This window comes from Microtus pennsylvanicus, chromosome 10, assembly GCF_037038515.1.
Source record: "Microtus pennsylvanicus isolate mMicPen1 chromosome 10, mMicPen1.hap1, whole genome shotgun sequence".
Taxonomy (NCBI): Eukaryota; Metazoa; Chordata; class Mammalia; order Rodentia; family Cricetidae; genus Microtus; species Microtus pennsylvanicus.
The window spans coordinates 89,430,304-89,450,479 of NC_134588.1; the positions used below are offsets into that span (position 1 = coordinate 89,430,304).

The 20,176-nt window shown below is 44.0% G+C and overlaps 1 protein-coding gene across 2 annotated transcripts; it reads right to left on the minus strand.

The window, feature by feature from the left end:
- Positions 1-124: 124 nt before the first annotated feature.
- Positions 125-6,805, minus strand: Rgs4 (regulator of G protein signaling 4). Of its 2 annotated transcripts, XM_075989032.1 has the most exons (5): positions 6,458-6,805; positions 4,035-4,139; positions 3,551-3,612; positions 2,735-2,901; positions 125-2,300 (listed from the first exon to the last, which is right to left on the minus strand). In XM_075989032.1, the coding sequence occupies exons 1-5, from the start codon at positions 6,499-6,501 to the stop codon at positions 2,061-2,063; spliced, it is 618 nt and encodes a 205-aa protein (XP_075845147.1). In that variant the 5' UTR covers positions 6,502-6,805; the 3' UTR covers positions 125-2,060. The 2 variants fall into 2 exon arrangements, with proteins under 2 accessions (XP_075845147.1, XP_075845148.1); XM_075989033.1 differs by lacking the exon at positions 2,735-2,901 and having other exon boundaries at positions 2,094-2,300; positions 6,458-6,621.
- Between the last annotated feature and the right edge of the window lie 13,371 nt (positions 6,806-20,176).

The following is a 20,176-nucleotide window of genomic DNA, read 5'->3' on the forward strand; positions in this document are numbered from 1 at the left end:
GGCCCATAAAGCACATGATAGAAACAGGCATGCATACGGAAGAAGTAGTCTCTGTGTGGATCAGCAGCAGAAAGGCTCACCGTATCAAAGAGCCAAGGAAATACAACTGAAAACACACTCAAAATGTAGTACAGAAAATAATTTACTTCTCATTCAGAATGACTTTCCAGACCTATTTTTGAGACAGCAGTCTGTGAGTACAGGTACAATCTCAAGTTAGGATAACATTAGGGCAAGATCAGAAAGTTGTACAAACAAGATCGTGGAACTGTGCATAACAAAAGAGGGGGTGGGGAACACTGATGGGGAGCTCTAGGGACAAACAAGACTGTCAAAGAGACAACAGGAAACAGTGAGAAAACCAATTTCTTCAATACAATGAGACTTGGACACACACTTCTCCAGTGTCTTCATTTTGCAGCCCAGTACATTGGCTTACTAGCCACAAAGGTGCCTGTGCTTGTGACCGAGGCTGGAGCAATGGGCACAGTGTGCGCATGAGTATGCGTGTGCTCTCGAAGACAGTAGTTTTAGAAGAATGAGAAGAAAATTACTTCCTGGGCATCCATTAGTAATTCGGGTAATATCCTGTACTTCCACTTATAAAACAATACAGTAATATAAACATTGTACAAAACAACTTCATAAATAACACAAATGAGAAATTTTCAAGTATTTCATGTGCCTTGAAAAGCTCCAAACAGTAGTGCTACCAACTGATATCCTGACCTCTTTCTTCTTTTTCTTTCCTCTCTCCTTCCGTCGGTCTCTGCTACCCTTGATGTTTGGGATAGGGTGGACGAACTCTTACCTCAAAGCAGAAAAGCAAGGAGGGCTTTTCAGTGTGTGAGAACTTACATCCTCCTTACAAAACAAGGCCTTCCCCGTGGCGAGACTTTACAAATGTAGGCATGTAGCCTTGAGCCAGGCCACGGTTCTCAAAGTGAACCATCCACCACAGCAAACTAAGGAGGCTCATCTGATGGCTGAAGCTCTTGGGGGTGGGAACAGGAGAGCACCTTATCAAGAGAGGAAAGAAGCAGGACAATCTTTAGGTCCTCTGCCCTCACATGGCCAGTGGCCTGTGAGCAGGCTAGTCGGCAAGGCCTGGGCCACTTTCCTTCATTGGGCTCAAATATCCCATCTCCCAACTCCAGACCAATCCAGCAGCTAAATCGGCATGCCCTGAGCACCCAGGCAAAGGAGGAAAACCATCAACATAGGGACCTAAAAGTGCCAGTCGTGACCACTGATGCAAGGCAGTTCTGTGTCAGCCAGCAGAGTTTTCAGAGCGTTCGCCCCTTAGCTTAGGGCTCGGTGTGTCGTCAGTGCTTAGCATCAAGACCCAGTGGTTCTACAGAACTTGTTTTCCACAAGCCAGTGTTCCTTTCTTAGCCTGCCTGGCAGTTAATTTAGTTTGCCCTGTTCAAACACAGTATGAAGGACCAGAGATCAGAACATGCGTGTAAGCATGCGTGCATACTCCAATTTGAGCACCTAGGGTCTTTCCCATCTAGTCTTGTAGAAATGTGTGTGCACATGTGAATGTACATTCACAGACATATTTGAATACATAGATACAATATATACAAAATGCATATGCATATATTAGATATATTTAATATATACATATACACACACATCGATCTCACCTAAACATCGGGAGTCTGTAGGAAGTGCTGCTGGCTGATGTTGCGTGTGCGTGTGTTGTCACAGGAAGCAGACCAACCAATTGACTTGAGGTCAAACTGCTGGAAGGGGAGCACTGCCAGCAACCTTTGAAAATCCAGGCCTACAGGGACATTATTTGGAGACTTGCTCATGTGACACCCTTAAGGAAACTTGGGGGAAATTTGAAATGAATTGGGTCATACCCCAAGGAAAACCCCGACACCCACAACTAAGTCTAGTTTTACATGGAAGTGACTCACACAGCAGGCAGCATGGACACTAGGCTACAATGTGGAGAAAGCATTGATGCTTAATACAGATCAATATTTGGCCTCAGATTTTCCAGAGCATAGAGTCTTGGCATTTCTGCTTTCTGCCTCTGGTGAGAATTAGGCACACTGAGGCATCAGGGAGGCACAGTCTGAGGAACTCTTGGGTGTTTTCTGCTTCTCTGCCCCACAGCTGGAAGGACTGGCCAAGTCGAGATAGAATCGAGACTTGAGGAAGCGACGGTATGAATCCTTTTCCATTAGGTTGAAAATCTTCTTTTGGGCTTCGTCAAAACAGGTGATTGTGGGCTCTAACATGTTCCGGCTCGTCTCCTCCCTGGTGCAAGAATCTAGGTTCACCTAAAATGCAAAGATAAAGGTTGTATTAGATCTAGAACCCCGATGAAGGGAGGAAGCTGCAGGCTTCTACTCAATAAGAAACAGCCAGGAACCTTCTTTACATTCCTTCCAGAAACGAAGACCATGGCATGTGGTTCTGTCCTGGCATATGTGAGACTATAAAATGTTCACCCTGCTCCTAAGTGGGGAGAGCGCTTTATTTTCCTATACTCTCTTTTGTATTGAGGAGATTTATCATTGTATTTATTAAGGAGAGTCATTGAAATCATATGGACAAAGTTAACCTTTTTTCTAATAGATTTACTCGAAAGATTGATAAGATTATAAAAGTTTCCTCCATCCTTTCCTTTAACTAGTAGATCTAAAGATCCCTGACACTGAATGCCACTCCTAGGATTCCTAGATCTAGAAAGTTCTCTGCCATGGAAACTTACCTCTTTTGTTGCTTGCACTGAGATGAACTCATTGTAGATCTTCTTGGCCCTGGGGCTTAGTTTCGAAGGTGACTTGATTTTCTTGTACTCCTCACAGCTGATCCAGAAGTCAATATTCTCTTCACTGTATTCTGATTTCAGGAATGCTTTGAAAGCTGCCAGTCCACCTGTGAAGGATGACAAAAAGCCAGAGTTAACACACGGGTTGACTTGCTCGATAGAACACTTCAAATAAAGCCAAGGTAATTAGGAACCCAGGTGTGAGTTGAAGAAACTCCCCCTTCCTTCCCTTTTTGGAAGTCGGCTAGCCAAAATTTATGTTTGATATCTAAAAGACCCCAGTTTTATCTAGTAATTTCTACATAAGATTGAATCATCTTTCAAGGAACTATAATTCTGAAACATCCGTGTGGCTATCAACTGCCACGGTGGGTTTAAAATGAGAGTTGTGGTCCATTGTGCTAGAGGATCTCACTATGTGAATCTTTTCTTTGCCATTTTGCCCATGCAATGAGAGAGATTGGTTTTCTTGTTGATGATCCAGATGGTTCCTAAATTAACTTTCCATCAAATTTGACAAAGCTCTCAAATACATCAGCTATAAGACAAAAATGTTTGTCCCTGAATCTGGAAGACAGAGCAATCCAGGCCTTCTTTGCAGTTCCCACTATGTATGTTTAACATACTAGGAGATGACTTGCCTAATATAGAGTACTGCTATCCTCCTCCTGTCTCCTGTGTGTGTGTGTGCGCGCGCGTGCACCCACACGCATGCTTGTTTTGGGATGAGAGAAAGACAGAGGCATGGCTACTTACATTCATGGGTAATCAGGTTTTCCAATGATTCAGCCCATTTTTTGACTTCTTCTTGGCTCACCCTGGAGACATTATAGAAAAAAAGAATGATTTAAATACATAGCATAGAACTGAAGAAAAAAATCTGAGATGAGATGTGATATATTGTTTATCAGGGTCTTTTTTCATAAAATATGTAGAGATTTAAAATCTAATTATGGTTGCCATGAAAATAGAGTCTCTCTCTCCCTCTCTCTCTCCCTCCCTCTCTCTCTTTCTCTCTTGTGTGTGTGTTATAAATCTCAGGTTGGTCTTGAACTCATGATCCTCCTAACATTCCAAGTGCTGAGATTACAATTGTGTGCCCTCAACTTGGAAATGGAGACCATCTTTATCCAAATATGGCTCAAGTAAGGGCTGCCTTCCCACCCACTCTTCTCGTACAACCTCTCTATCATCAGATAGTTACTACCTAACCGCTCGTTTGCAAGGCCACTTCTCTCACCTCTGGCAAGTGACTACTTTGTCCTTCTTGCTGTGTGAAGAGCTGTGCTCACAGGAGTCAGACTTCTGCAGCAGGAACCCCAGCCGATGTTTCATATCCTTTGCACTGCAAGGAAGACAAGAACTGACATGAAAAGCAGATTTCTTTAAAAGAGAGACTGGTGGGCATTGAGAGTCCATGGCCACCCAGGAAAAGATTCCTTGTGTCTGCCTATGACCCTTGAAATCTATGGTGAAACCATGCTAATAAACGGCTGCTCTTTTGAAATGCATGCAAAAACTGCAAAACTTGACATCTTCTCCTTAGGGAACACCTCCTGGGAGGTGGGTGTTGTCTCCTAGAGAGAGCTACTTTAGCACTTCAGTAAACTAGAGTGAGTTCGGCCAGCCCTGAGTGTGGTAGCCAAGCAGTTCCTAAGTGTGTGTGTGTGTGTGTGTGTGTGTGTGTGTACACAGAGCATAAGCTTATGTGTGCATCCCTGTAAAGAGGAACAGAAACAACACAAATTCTCAGGCTGAAAGCTGAGCCCCACTAGGCTCGTTTCTAGGCAATCTCCAGCAAGAGCTTTTAAAAAAAATTGCATTACAGGGAGATGTACACTAGGAAAGGGCGTATGAGACTTTGGGATAAGAGAAGCAAGACAGAGTCATCACTGAGGTGAGTAATTATTTAATTAGAGCGCTTTCCAGTTCACTGCCAACATTTAATAGGCAACTAGGGGATAGCAGAGTTTCTGACTACTTGAACTTCCAGCTCAATTCCGCCGTTCTTTCTTATTAGCTTTTTTTTATTACTGTTATCTCTTTTATTATAAAAGCCAAGAAGTGGTTGGAGGAAAGTGGTGTTTCCTAAGCAACAAGGAATGAGATGCTCTTGCCTGGAGGGCCGAAAAAGAAGGGTGGCGCACAGTGGCATTTTAGGAGGCTGCTGGCACACTGGGAGCTTCTCAGCCGATCTTTCTTGGTGTCTGAGTCTCGGCGCTGTTCTTGCGCTGCCCTTTAAGCAGTATTTTTCCATCCCTCTCAAAGCTCTCTGCTTTTCTCTTTTTTCCCAGGTGCTGACTGGTGACAAAGTCCTCCCCAGTGACAGCAAGATAAAATCACCAGAGCTGGGCCAGTTTTACGGTGATGTTATGAATGCATTGTAATCTAGCCCAAAGAGAAATGACCTCCTATCTCTGTGTGCTGCCTCCGTCTGAGTCCCAGCCGCTACTGCTAACACTAACGTAAGCGTATTTCCAAAGAGCTGGAAGGGTGCGTGCAAGGACCTTGTACCACAACAGAAGCATAAAAATAAAACCAAAGTGACTTTGGAAGTCACTGGAGACAGGTAGTCTGGATGGGTTCCTTCCTCTGCCCCCACCAATCATAAGACCCTCTGGAAGCCCTTGCACTGAAGCCCAGAGGTGCTTAGCCCTTGACATTCTTTCATCTGTCCCAAAAACTATTTGCTGGGGGCAAATCTGATTCCCACCACTCCTAAGTTCTGCATGGCTGGTTTTCTATCATTTGCCAGGAGCTTGGAAAGGCTGCCTTCTGTTAACTCCAGGACTTAAGGGTGAAGATGAACAGGCGTCTGCCTTCCAGTTCTCCACCAAACCCCCTGCTTCATTTTTTAAAAGTGGTCAGTGTGTTTATATATTGATGGTAGACTGTGGAGAGCAGGCCCACTAACACACAAATGTTATCCTTTGGGGGGTAGAGGGAGTTGGTAGACCCACACAGAGAGACCCACTTTTGACCTTTAATTTCAAGAGGAAATCATGTATACACACTAGCTTCGCGTTTCCTTTTTACCCAGCTACTCTATAAGTGCTCTATGAAATAATTTATTCATGCCCTTAAAAAAAAAAGACACATAGATGCCTCTAAAACTGTAAGCTGATGAGTTACAATCAGGATTTATTTCCCAGCCACGTCTCCCGTCAACAACTGGAGGTGGGGTAGGAAGATAGGAGAGAGCTGGTTTGGAAAAGCATCTCTGGTTGAGCGGAGCAACTGCAGAACCCACACAGAGCATTCTGACAATGTTTCCAACCTTCCTTCTGGGCTTTCTTCCCCACACAAGAACTAGCGTGTTATCAGAGAGCAGTGATTCTGGGTGCTCAGCAATGCTCAAACAAGGGACAATCATCCCCAAAGAGAGTACAGATCCATCCCCGACCTCCTATCACTTTGCAATCCAAACAATTTGACTAAGGGACCAAACTTAAAAGTCAGAACCTAAAGTCATGTGAAATAAAACACACAGGATACAGTATTTAAGGAGCCCGCTCCCTAAATCAAAGTGTCTGGCTAGTCCTAGAGAGTAGCTACGATTGTTTTTCCCGCCGCTAACCCCAAAGAACTTAAGCAAAGCATGCAAGTCATTAAGAAAGTCTATGCAAAACTTTAGTCTGGCCAGTGACAGAAACCAAGCTTTACCTCCTCAGGCAGGAAGCCGGCAGACCTGCAAGTCCTTTGCACATGGTGTTTAATTGTGTGATTCGCAGCGAGGAGAGAAAGGCAGGAGGAGAGCTCGTTTCTGTCTTGAGCACAGTTGCTTCTGCTAGACAAAGATGCGGTCAGAATTCTCTGAGCCTTTGGCTTCCAAGCCTGTAGGGGTCTCTTTTATAGGCCAGCCACGGGCCGGGCAGCCAATCAGATGGCAGATCTGCAGGCTCAGCTCCATTCTGGCGCTCTGCCTCTCCAGCCCCTAGAAAGGGAGAGGAAGAAAGGACTGACGCATCGCGGATGCAGAGGGACGGAGCAGAGGGAAACCATTTGCAAAGTAGGCATCTAGAGAATGAGGTTTTGCTTTTTGCTTAGCGTCTCTGCTAACGTGTGAAGGTCTGGATTTGTAGGAAGGGGAATATAAAGTCCGTGGTGCTGAAAATAGGGGGCCTTTTCATTGGCTTGTAAAAGCAATGTCTAAAGATGTTGCCCCCCAGAAAGAAAGGAACCAGCAAGAATTCTTCAGCTTGTCTTGCTGCTGACTCAATACGCTTTTTCCCGTTTGGATTAGAAATACATTCTATGCGATCTAAGGTGGAGTTGGTAGTAAGATCACGGTCTCTGGGCACTGATTTGTGGAAGTAGTCTGCCTGATCGGTAGGCACAGAGGGATGTGTGTGGATGGCACACAGTTATATGCCCGGCAGCATAGCAAAAGCCCAAAGGAAGATAAATCCAGTATGTCTGTAATCAGCTTGACTTTGAGACGTTTCTAACTATGTCACTAAGAACAAGATGCAGCCTAGCTTTGACATTCTTTCCTGAAGGGGCTTGCCTCCTGGAAAAGCTTAAAGCAGCAGCTGAAAACCAAAGCAGGGGGGTAAAGAAACCATAAAACACCAACTCTCATTGCCACTGGGTTTAGACCTTATGTAATTCTAATTTATTATTCAACAAAGAAAGAAAACCCGGAGAGAGTAGATCCAGCAGGCAGAAAGAAATGTAGCTTGCCTGAATACTAACAGGTTGGAGAAACCGGTGCAGGAATACTCATCCCTGTTGGTGTTTCTGAAACGCTTCCACATTCAGTAGCGTGAACTGCATTCTTCAGGCTAGTGAAAGTATACCCCTCCTTGTAATCATGGCTGAAATACCCAGATCGGCACTTCAAGGGGACCATTTTCACATTGGAAAGCTGTGACTAGAAGGGAGACATTTTTTTTTTCAAGGTCTGACCACGGCAGCTTTCATCTTAAAAATCACACAGAGACATCACTGCCTCTCCATCTCTTTGGCTGAGACCAAGTAAAAACAATAAGATTTCAGATGATTTGCACAAAGAACGGAAGGTACTGACTGATGGGTTTCTCACGAAGGTACTAAGACTATAGAAAGGGAAATAGAAACGTGTAATGTTCCTCTATGGTCTGTACCAGAAAGGTTGTTCCCCTGGACACCCCACCCCTTTTATCCAGACACCCCATGCACATCTTCCTTGGCTAACAGAGTTTGGAGGTGGAAATGTAAAAGAGAGAACTGGGTAAATCAATATGGGGCAAGTCCCCAGCCTCCTCCAATGAAGACTGAAAAACACTTGTTAAATTTGGTCACTGAAAACCTCAGGAAAGTTATTAGCTGCCCTTGGCCGTAGTGTGGGAGGGATCACAGTGCAAGATGAAGTGAGAGAGACCTTGGACCGGGGGTGCAGGCAGAACTTGCATCAGAAGAGATCAGTTAAAAGCTCTCCCTCCACGGTGAACTAGAGCATTCTTTCTTTACCTGCGCACCTAAGAGAGGGATCACTCAGATAGTGTGATGGGGGAACATCAGTGGAAGAGCCAAAAAGATGCTCAGAGGCATGCGAAAGTCCCAAAGGGAGAACGTTTTACCTTGAATCTAGAAGGAAAGAAGTGTGACGTCAGTTAAGCAGGAGTCACTGTGATAAGTGAACCGAATGGACTTTAAGAACCACGCGATACCCTCAGTCGAATTCCTGAGAAGGAAAGCCATAGCTTGCTGGTAACAGGACAGGATGCAGACCCAGGTTTCTTGACACTGGATTGTGTAGAATGTCCATTGAGCTGTCCTGTCATTCAATGGTCTTATCAAATGAGAGGCACTATGTACACAGAGATATTTCTAAACTGCAGAGTGCTTGGCAAATACTTTTTATTGTCAAATTATACATAGCAGATACTAAAGCTCAGTATTAATTTTATACCTTTTATTCAAGAAGCTGTGTGTGTGTGTGTGTGTGTGTGTGTGTGTGTACGCACGTGCATGTATACTTCCTAACTACTTCTCTGAGAAAATAAATTCTTTAACCCTTTACTCTGTCCAGGTGTATCATTCACTTCTTTGGCCTTCCCTTGCTTTCCTAATAGCTTTAACACTTTCTACAGCATTTGAAAGTTTCCAATACATTAGCTCATCTTTAAGTGAGACTTGCTGCTTGTGCTGAGGAGGCAAGACTGGCACATCATGATACCCTGACAGTGCCCCCCCCCCGATAGGTACAAAGCATCAAATCCTATTATCTAGTGTTTTTTTTATTCCTACATGATTTTTATGTGGATGGGTTTGCTCTCAAAAGCTCTGTTTTGTGTGCGTTCACTTAACACACACCTTTGAGTCCCTCCCTTCACGTGGTGAACGAACAACACAGCCTCCGCCCTAACGGAGCTTTTAGCTCAGTGGATGGAATCAGAAAAGCATCAAAGGCAAGTGGTTACAAGGGGTTGGCCCACACCAGGAAGAAAAAAAATGGGTTGTGACAGAGGGTAACCAGAGGACAAAAGATTTGTTTCTTTGATGTTTGCTTGTTTGTTTGTTTGTTTATCCAAAGTGACTGGTAAAGCCTAGAAAATAATAGTCCAGAAGTGACAGTACTTTTTACTTAAACTAAGGAAGAACAGAATTGAGGTGAGGTGTAATACGCTAGATGATGGAGAATAAGAAGGCAGTGGCTTGGAACTGAGGTGCAGCTGGAAACCGGATGCTGCAAGGGTTTAGGAGCTGTGGTCAGGAGACTGGACTTAATCACAAAGTCCAGCGAGACAAGCCAGGTATTAGATGTGATCATGCTGGCTCATGTGGGAGGAAGGGTTAAGGTGTGTAGGCAGGAAGATCAGTGGATTTAGCAGTTAGAATGCCAAGTCATTAGTTTGTCCAATGCAAAATGGAGACTTATTTCCAAATTAGAATTTCTTAGACACTAGAGCAAGGATTCCCTTAGGCTCTGGTGACTTAATTAGGAATCAGAAATGGTTTGTACCTCTCGGCAGCTCACCTGATGATGAGGAAGAAGCGTGAATGGATCACTGGAGATGCTAAGGTTAAGTGCAGCTATTGCAAACTTGTTCAGTATCTACAGGATTGTAAGAGAGCTTGAGGAGATGGAGAATAAACTCGGAATCTGAATGGTTTTCACAAAAGAGATGGGTCAGGGATGGCTAGAGACACAATTGTTACACAAAGAAGCCAAGATCATTGTGATTTAGGGCACAATACTAATTTCGAACTCTTTGGTCATTAATTGTTCAAGACAGCATTTTAAGCTTTTATAACAGTTGTCTGTTCTAAAATCCTCCCTGAAAGAAAGGGGTCCTTGTAAAGGATTTTAGTAACTTTCCTGCTGTTTCACATCTGAGTAGTGGTAATGGCATGCCATCTCAGGCAATCCAATGCCAAGGTCCTGATATTAATATCAATGATATCATAGCCATGTAAGATGAAGGAAAGTGGACTGTTTGGAGATCAGAGTTATTGGATTTCTTACGGTCAGAGCCTGGTGTAGTAATAGGGGCGGCTGCAGGGCTGCGTCCCCAAACACCCCAGCCGCCTGCCCGGCTCGGCTAGCTTATGCCCAAAATAATTACACAGACACTGTATTCATTTAAACACTGCTTGGCCCTTAGCTCTAGCCCTTACTGGCTAATTGTCACATATTAATTTAGCCCATTTCTAATCATCTGTGTAGCGCCCCTAGGTGCGCTTACCGGGAAGATTCTAGCCTAAGTCCATCCTGGGTTGGAGCTTCATAGCGTGCGTCTTCCCTGGAGCAGGTAGCATGGCGTCTCTCCTGCGTCTGCTCCCGAGAGGAGAGCTGTGGAGTCTGACCTCACTTCCTCTTCCTCCCGGCATTCTGTTCTGTTTACTCCACCCACCTAAGGGTGGGCCTATCCAATGGGCCTAGCAGTTTCTTTATTGCTTAGAGCCAATGAAATCAACAGATTGATATATGACACTCCCACATCAGCCTGGGCCTTTACAGCCCTGACAAGCTAGGCCCAGCCTCCTCTTTTCAGTGCACACTCGGACAAGAATAGTGAAAGGCAAAGAAAGATCCGTGCAGTGTGACCACAGTGGGAAGAGAACACATAAAGAACTCCAGTGAGATGTTCAGGCCCATACTGAGTTCTGTCATGAGCTTTAGGTTTACATATAAGACAGCCCCACTCAAGGTAAGGTCCCCACAAGTCACTGTCTTGGCCCCAATCTGTCCTTTAAGGTGCTTTGACAACGTGTCAGAACTATGTGAACTCTCTTCCTGGAAAACAAATCCCACCTCTGGCTGACATCAGGCTTCAGCCTTTTTCTTCTTCTAGCATGAGGCTCCTGGGGGAATTTCCAAATTCTTTGGGTTCATTGTCTCAAGAATCTGATGGCCAAAGGAAAGGGCACAGGTATCTCTTTAAACGGCATCATTTCTTCAAGGAAGGATAGAATCATTTATTGTTTATGTAGTCATGATTGCCTCTTTGGGAGAAAAACACAAGGAAATGAGGCTTTTTGGGAACTATTCTTAGATATCTAGTCTTAAAGGCTGCCGGGGATGGATTGGCGGACCAAAGGGAAGCCAAAAAAAAAAAAAAAAAAAGATTTCTCTGTAGCACTCTGAGAATCAAAGGGTTTGCTTGATCTTTGATTTGATCACTCTGAGGACCATGGTTTACTTGATGAGGGTCTGAGCTGGCCAAAGAATTGAAGCTAAACAGATTAGTGTGCAAGCGAGAATTTGGGAGCCGCAGTAAGGTTGGATGGGAGAGAAGCCACAGTGAAGCAACCAGCTGGCGCTGGAAGTGGTGGTAGTGATAGTCTCCAGCCGGGCTGTGGGACTCAAATGGAGCCGTGCACAGAAAGGAGCTCCTTAAGCCTTGGAAGGCTGCTCGTCTGGGAGGCATTGTTGACAGGAGCTCTAGAGAGCTGCTTCTTCCCTGCAATGTGACGTCACACAGCAGGGTGTGAGCTGTGCGTGGTGTGCAGGTAAAATCTGAAAGTCCCCCAGACTTTGTTCCTGGTGACCAAAAGAGAATCTTTCTTAAGTATTTATGTGATCTGACACAAGGAAATCAGCCACTGCCGCAGGTTGCCTTGCTTCCTTCAGGTTCTCAAAGAGGGATTGCTTCTCCTTTGGAGCCAGATGTGAGCCAGAACTCAGCGTTAGGGTATATTTACCCTCTATCGGATTACAATTTTCTCTAAGCTGTGAGAAAACCCCTTCTCTCTTTATTGTTTCCTACAGTGGCCCTGGCATCAGTGACAGTTCGCGATTATTAGTTTTTAAAGGATAGCAAGCAAACAGATGGGGTTGGAGAGGGCCGCATGCCAGGAAGACACACGGGGACTTTCCCAGTGTGCGTGGCTTTTGGGAAACATGTCTGACTCCACAACCACATATGATAAACCAAGGACTCTGACCCTGACCCTTGACACGAGCAGGCGGCATATCCTTCTGAAGAGGCAGCAACACAATTAACTAACTGGGGACAAAGCCTTTCTTTTCCAAGAAGTGGAGGAAGATCCAAAACAACCTTATTCCAAAGATTTTTTTAATCTTTCTTCTGAAAGGCTTAGCCCAAGATAGAACAGCAATTTCGTGGGAGTTCATTTGCATTGTGCAGGTGGAAAGAGACAGTATGCCATGCTGAGTGCTTGAACCTTACCAGGAGGCAGACCTAGATTCTAATTCTGGCTCCTCCATAGATTGGCGGGGGGGGGGGTGGGGGGGGTGGGGAGGGGTGGGGGGGGTGGCCGTGCAGCGTGACCTTTGACCCCAGTCCCACTTCTCATCTGTCCTTCCTATGTGAATTCCATGTGAGCAGAGTCTTGTGCACCGATGGGTTTGCTATAACGTGTTGGGTATTACAAGATCCCCACACGCTCTGCTACAGTCTCGGCTGCTGTCCTTATCATGACTCTCAGGGCTTAGATTTTAAAGTGTGGTGGGGACTAGGGATTGTAGCTCGGTTGCGAGAGTGCTTGCCTAGCATGCACGGAGCCCTGGGTTTGGGGATGCAGCCCTTGGGAAGTGGAGGAAAGACAATCGGAGGTTTAAGGCTGTCATTGAAAGAAGCAGCTCTCAGATCAAAAGAATAGAAAGCACTCTTTATCCAGAAGCAAAATATGAGTGACCATGGCCTAGGAACATAGATTTAGGTCATGGGAAATATAGTGTTGCAATGTAGAAGCAGTTTCATGGAGGTTTTTGTTTGTTTGTTTGTACTTTCTTTTGTGTGTGTGTGGTAACAAAACAAAGTTAAATAAAGGCATTTTAAAAATACAGAAGCACCTGCTTTTCAGGAATTCTTGCTCCCAGGCTCATTCTTGATTACATAGTTAGTTCAAGGCCAGCCTGGAATAAATGAGAAAATAAGAATTTGTTTGGGATCTAAACACCAGGAAGATGCTGATTGAGGAACAGTCCAGGAATGATTCACCACTGGGGTGGAGAAACATCTCAGAGGCAACCAGGGAACAGCTTATGGGGTCTGGATCCAGGGACACGTGGTTGGTTACAAAGACAGACTAGGAAGAGAGGGAAAGAAAACAGAATGGAAACTGGAGCCAGGGCACAGTCTTGGCTTCTCATGCCTCCCAAAGCAGTGTCAGCCCCTTAAGGCCGGCTGTAGTTTCTCCTTTACCTCAGCCCTTAACATTGCAGCTAAGTCAATTTTTTCATTCAGGCTTCTGTCATCTCTAGGAACTTATGAAAGATGCTGTTTTAATTTGTACATCCAGGTTTTATCAACTCACACAATAGTGAGTTCTTCAGACACCTTTGCTCTTTTGTACAATGCTTTTACAAATTTCTCGACACTAACTGGCTTAGAATATTTTCAGCACTGACGGTGCCACCTGAGGTAGTGTGCCACCCTCTCCCTGGGTCACTGTTTTGAGGTGTGTCACTCTTTCAAAGACGCCTGTCTCTGGAGTCTGTTCGAAAAAGCGGTATCATATATATATATATATATATATATATATATATATATATATATATACAAATCAAAGCTTCTAAGTTTTGGGATACATGAGAATATGGTACACTAAAATGCCCCAATTTAGCTTAAAAGAGAAAATCAGACCAACTAGCCTGATTGAGATGCTGGCTTTAAAGATCTATGGAGTAACTCTGCAAGAAACGAGATAGTCCCAAAGAAAGAAGTACAGGAGGCCTGGGGGTGTGGTTCAGTGATGAAACACACGCTGAGCAAGTTGGGGCCATGGATTGAATCCACGCACCTTCCCTCCTCCCTCATAACAACGTGCATCATCGAGATGGTCCCCCTTTGATGCTCTACTTCCCATGGTTTCAAGAACCATTTGGCCAACTACGGCCTGGAAATATTAGATAGATTATAGAAATAAACCATTTTAAAGTTGGACGCTGCTTTGAATAGCACGATAAGATGTACACTACCCTCCCATTAGTCAGCGACCATCTCAGTTTTCAAGATGGACTGCCATTGAATCTCTGTGCTTGTGTCCAAGTAACCTTTATTTTTCTTAACAAAGGCTCCTAAGTTTAATGGTGGTGTTAAAACGGGTACACCAGGACACAAAAGATGGAAGAACAGATCAATTCTGGTTCTAGGTGGCAGCTTCAGGGCATACAGGCTGCTATGCAGGGTTTGATGCTATCCATTGCTTCAGGTATCTGCCAGGCATCTTGTAACACTTATCTTTGGGATTAGGGGGCGATTGCCCTACTGTTACAAGCAGAGAAGACTCACCCTGGCTTTTCAATGTCTTTGTGATGCTGTTCCCCCATTTTTGCCATCATTTGTATTTTTCACATTACACTCAATACTAAATCTGGACACGCTCTGCTCTATCCCTGCCAAAGACACTAAATTCTAACACTTCAAACTCTGAACCCTTCCTCTAGGTTCCCATTGCTATGCTGTTTTTAGCAACTCATGCTTCAAATACAGCAAAGTATAACCTTTAAACTACCCTCCAGGTAGGCATCAAGATGTGCTTGTTTACTCCCCACTGCTAAGACAAAATACCTAAGATAAAGCACTGAAAGAAAGATCTACTTAGAAGTGTGATTCTAGAGGCTTCAACCTTGGTTACTCGGTTCCATTGTTTTCAGTCCCAAGGGGAGGTGGAATCATCATTGTGCAGATGGAACTGCTCACCCCAGGTCACCAGGAGCAGAAAAATCAAAGAAGAAGGGTTCAGGGACACCATACACCACACTGACCAACTTCCTTCAAGTAGACCCCGCCTTCTCATTTTCCATTGGGGAATAAACTCATCATTGATGAAGTCTGTACATTAATGATCTATTGTAGCTCAATAATGCCACAGCTGGTAACTAAGCCTTCCATACATGTGTCTTAGAGGAGATGTACTATAGTCACGGTGGGTTTCCCACTTTAAAACAATAGAACCTGAGGCACAATAGAACCAATGGTCTATGTAAGAGCTGCACAGCTAAGAGAAACATAGCTCAATACTATAGCTGTGCTGCTGGTTTCCAGGGGTCACGCTGGTAACCCTCATGGATGTTAAAACCCATCCTTGTCTCCCGTGTGGGCAGCTCTATTGAGAACAACCATGTGTCTACTCCATTCATTCCTCCTTCAGGCCAGCAAGACTACTCATAACACCTACTGCCACACTCAGCTTCCAAAACATCCTAAGTCTCTATGAAATAAAAGCCATTTTTGTAGGTCAAAGCTACCTCAGCTATGGTACCCAAAGGTCATTTCGATATTAATTTCCAATCCCTTCTCAAGTGTTCTGCAGTATTTTTTGAATGATTTCTTACTCTTAAATCATATTTAACTTGGAGAACACTCATCCTCCATTCTATCTTCCCCAGTTCAGAGTAACGAGGAGAAAACACGCCCTCCATTCTGTATTCCCCAGTTCAGAGTGACAAGGAGAAAACATGCCCTCCATTCTATCTTCCCCAGTTCAGAGCTGGTCAAAGCTCTGGGTGGACACGGCTTTGCATCTTTCAGGTCTGTTGAGGCTGCTATCAGACTTAGTTCACTCCTACCAAGCTATAGGAATAGCCGCCTCTTGTTTGAGAGCAAATCACAGCAGTGGGAATAATAAAATAGCACAGGGCTGACCTAGGCATATGACAGGGCTCTCCTACAATCGACGGCTCATGAGCTCTGATTGTTTTTACCTCAGTGTTGATGGGCTCACGGTGAGTCACAAAAATGGTCCTAGCCATTTCCTCTTAAAATAACCCATCCATCTCTGAAACACTTCACAGTTCATGAAGCACTATTTCCTACATTATCTCATTTGCCTTTCGCATCCAACTCAACATGTCCAAATTGCAATAATTTCCCTCTCTCAAAGACACTCCACCCTCAGCGCTCTTTATTACGGTAATCCCCACCCCCAGTACCAACATTGTTCCTCACTCTGCTCCTCCTCTCCATCCCTAACCATGCTAGTTTAAATCTTCCTGACTTGTCCTGCAGAGCAGATGTGATCACTTCATTTGTGAAGCAGAAATACTAGTGCCTCAAATGAAGTCATTAACCAGAATATCAGTTTTCAGTAGAGGATGCCATGGAACCCTGAGAAAAGGAAAGAAAGAGGCCTTTTTTATCCTCCCAGAACATCTCCAGAAGGGCTGAGGGTTTTATTGGAACATAACTACATCCACTCATTCACCTATTTATTTACTGAGTCCATATCTTCTTTTACCCTCACAGGGCCATAGTTACATAGTCCTAATACAGACCATATGACCCCAAAGGTGAAGATTCTTCATCTTTGATCTTTGGAAATGTATACACAGTCCCTTCACTGGCCTTCCATGTTACTTCTTCTCTTTCAAACTCATTTTACAAACTATAGTCAAACTATGCTTCTGGAAATTAATGCTACTAATTTTCTTCAAAATAATGGAATTTCCTACCCAGTCTAACCAAGACATGACATTCAAGTACCACTGGTATTTAATTTCCTGTCAGTCCACAAACACTCAGAAACATTTGATTTGATCTCTCAATGGACTATGATTCCCTATGCTTAAGTCATTTTCATCTATAAAAAAAAGTGTCAGAAGAAATGCTTCCTTTATTCTAGCTTCCCAAGTTCAAGGCCACCCAACCATCAAAGTCAAATCCTCCTATAAAGGCAATCTCTTGAGCATTTAGTTGAAAACAGCTTGTGTCTTTAATTCCAACCACGTATTATAGTTACTTCATATCTAGTGACATTGAGCAACTTCTAATACAGATTCTGATTATAATGTTATCCCTTCTTTTATAATCCTATGTACTTATTTGTGACGAGGTTGTTTCCATTGCATTTTCTGGTACCTATAGGTGTCTAGTATGTGTGTTGCTCTTAAACAGGCTTAAGAAAAAGAGAAGATGAATAAGTAAATCTGTAGAGATTGAATTATTACATAACTGTATTTTACAGAGTCAAAGGCTCAGAAATAAGATTAGTTTTAGTGAGGATAACCCAGGTTGTGCTACAGCACACACACACACACACACACACACACACACACACACACACACACAGACACCATGCACGCACACACACATGCACACACATACACACATACCACATGCATGCACACACATGTACACACACATGCCTTATTTCTTGTTAATATTGCATGTTCTTTTCTATGAAGTATGGCTGTGCTCACTACTACTCTTGACGGCTTGACTCTAGTGCTCATGTCTGCAATATTGCCTCTATTCATGACAGAAAAGGAGAAAACATAATAAATAATGGTTCTGTGGCCAAGCGATACACTTTACTTTTATTTGCATTTCATTTAACAAATTTGATGTCAAAGAGCTGGAAGTAATTTTGAATTTTTTTCCCTAAGTGGGGTCCCAAATACCTTTTAAATAGCAAAGTCATTGATAAGGAATTTAAACAATGTATCAAAAATCATACTATTAAGTGACAGAATAGGGTCTTGAAAAGCAACCCAGCTTTCTCATTCTCATTTCATCAAGAAGCAGAGGGTCTGGAGCTGGGATGTCCAGGAGTAACTGTGTGCTCTCCATTCGAACCGAGCCGACTAGCCAAGAACTTCAGACAGGAAAGAAAAACAAAGGTGAGAACTTGCTTAAGGCCACGTCTCTCAGCATAGCCTCGGAACCGGAGGAGCATCCACCACTGTGGCCGTAGAAGGCAGCACAGGAAGTGACAGCTTCAGTTACTGTTATTTGCCATTAAAGGGCGCGAGAAGCAGTGAGAACGCTGTAAATGGCACAGGCTCTGACCACATTACCTGGACTCCCAGCTCCATTACCAGTAATCACCAGCCCAAAGGCCTGGGGAGTTTGACAGCACAGGACAAATGGGGCCATAGAGAAAGCTAAGGATGACTTCTCTCACATTTGTCTTTTAAATTTCATTAATTTTCCTGTTCCTGGAAAATTTACTTAAATTCTGAATTTAGTTTATATGAGTAGATTTTTTTTTTGTACCAAACAGTTTACAGATATCTGCTGATCCAGGTAGTATGGGAAGTCCGTGGAATAGAATAAAACAGATACAGCCAGCCCCTGGTTGCCGTATAAAATGCAGCCATTAAATAACACCTCTTCAAGGCTATCAGAAACTGAAAAGGAGGAAAAGCTGAAGCATGCATGCGAAAGGAATCTTTGGATTCCCTTTGTCTGTATACAAGAGGTTCTCTCCCAGCCTCTGAGTGCTGGCTTCTAAGGTGAACTCTTGGAGTCTTTGCATGAACACGCACTGGGAAGTCACCTTCAAACATGGAGGTGGGAGCTGGCGAAGAGATCAAGTGCCTTACCCAGTTTAGGAAAGCCAATGTTCAGCCTCCTTGCCTTCTACAGACACAACACAAAGAGGCATAGCTTAAGATTCAGACCTCCCTCGGTGTGGGTGTAGCTGTTTGGATAAGAAAGGTCTCCTCATAGGTTCTGGTGTTTGAATAGTTGGTTCCCAGTTTGTAGGACTGTTTGGGGAACCCCACTTGAGGCAGACCTTGAGATTGAAGGCCTCATGCTACTCCCTGCTTAAAGGCACCCTGCTTCCTGCTCTGCAAGGAGAGTATGCACTCCCAGCTTCCTGCTCTGGCCCTCACGCCTGTGCCACCGCCACGAGGGACTGTTATTCCTCTGGAACTGCAAGTCGAAAGAAAGCATTTCTTTCCTTGATCCTGGCATGTTGTCACAGCAACAGGAAAGTAAAGAAGACACCTGGTCAGGCTGAGGTTGAATTGAGGTGAATTTATCCTTGCTACATGTCCTGGCCATTGAGAATGATGTCACAGGTATCTAACTATAATGAGCTCGATTGACCAATTTCTCCAGATGCCGATGTTGAACTCTGCTGCTGGATTTATGCCTTGTCCAGATGTTCTTATCAGTGGTGAAGATGGCAGAGACATGGGGCAGCTTGTTCTGCATTCATTGACTGTGAAATTGACACCCAGTCAAGGAAGCATAGCCGCCATCCTGGAGAAATGCTGATTGATAGCTCTCTCAAAGATCCGTGCCTCCCTAGGGAATGGTAGTGACTACATTGGGATGTACCCTCTTACACCAACTAATGATCAAGATATGCTCCTCCCAAACACTCAGACAGACCAGTCTCATCCGGGAACTCTCTCAATTAAGACTCCCTTCACAGACCTAAACAGATAGCTCAGTGGTTAAGAGTACTGGCATATGCTCTTCCAGAGGATATGGGTTCAATTCCTAACACCCAGATTTGGTTCACAGCCATGGGTAACCCTAGTCCCTGGAGATCCAATGCTCTCTTTCTGATCTCCACAGATACCAGGTCTACATGTAGTGCACAGACATACATCCAGTTGGAGGAGTATTCTTATACATACATATAATAAAATCTAAAAAATAATAGATTCCTTCTCAGGTGACTCTAGGCTATGTTGAACTGATAATTAATTCTGATTGGGATAGGCTAATATGTCCTGCAACTCTGGTACCTTTAGCATCTAAGAAAAGGGTAAGAGGAAGGAAAGCAGTTCCTGGAGGCTTGACTGGCCAAGCTAAAGAGATTTTCTATCTCTTTCTTTCCTTTTTGCTTTTTGGTTTTTTAAGACAGTGTTTCTCTATGTGATAGCCTTGGCTGGCCTAGTACTTTGTAGACCAGGCTGGCCTCGAACTCATGGAGATCTACCTGTCTCTGCCTCCCAAGTGCTGGGATTAAAGGCATGTACCACCATGCCTGGCTATCTTTAGCCAGGCATTAATTTTATTAATAACTGTGATACACCTTGAAAACATGGCAGAGAGTAGGCATAGAGATCCTGGATAAAGGGTAAAGCAGCTTAAAAAAAGATAGGCTGGCTTGGACTAAAGCAGAGTTGGGAAACCATACGGTCCAAGAACAAAATTCAATTCACTTTGAAGCATTGTTACAACAGATGAAATGTCTTAATCCAATTTACGCACTAAATTGTTCCCCCCTCCACATACCCCAGTGCGG

Bases quoted from the DNA above. Each gene is read 5' to 3' on its own strand.
- Rgs4 (XM_075989032.1), bottom strand. From the start codon at position 6,501: ATGTGCAAAGGACTTGCAGGTCTGCCGGCTTCCTGCCTGAGGAG. The intron at 2,902-3,550 runs GTAAGTAGCCAT...CATCCTTCACAG, and splicing joins AAACCTGATTACCCATGAAT to GTGGACTGGCAGCTTTCAAA. The intron at 2,301-2,734 runs GTAAGTTTCCAT...TTTGCATTTTAG, and splicing joins CAGTGCAAGCAACAAAAGAG to GTGAACCTAGATTCTTGCAC.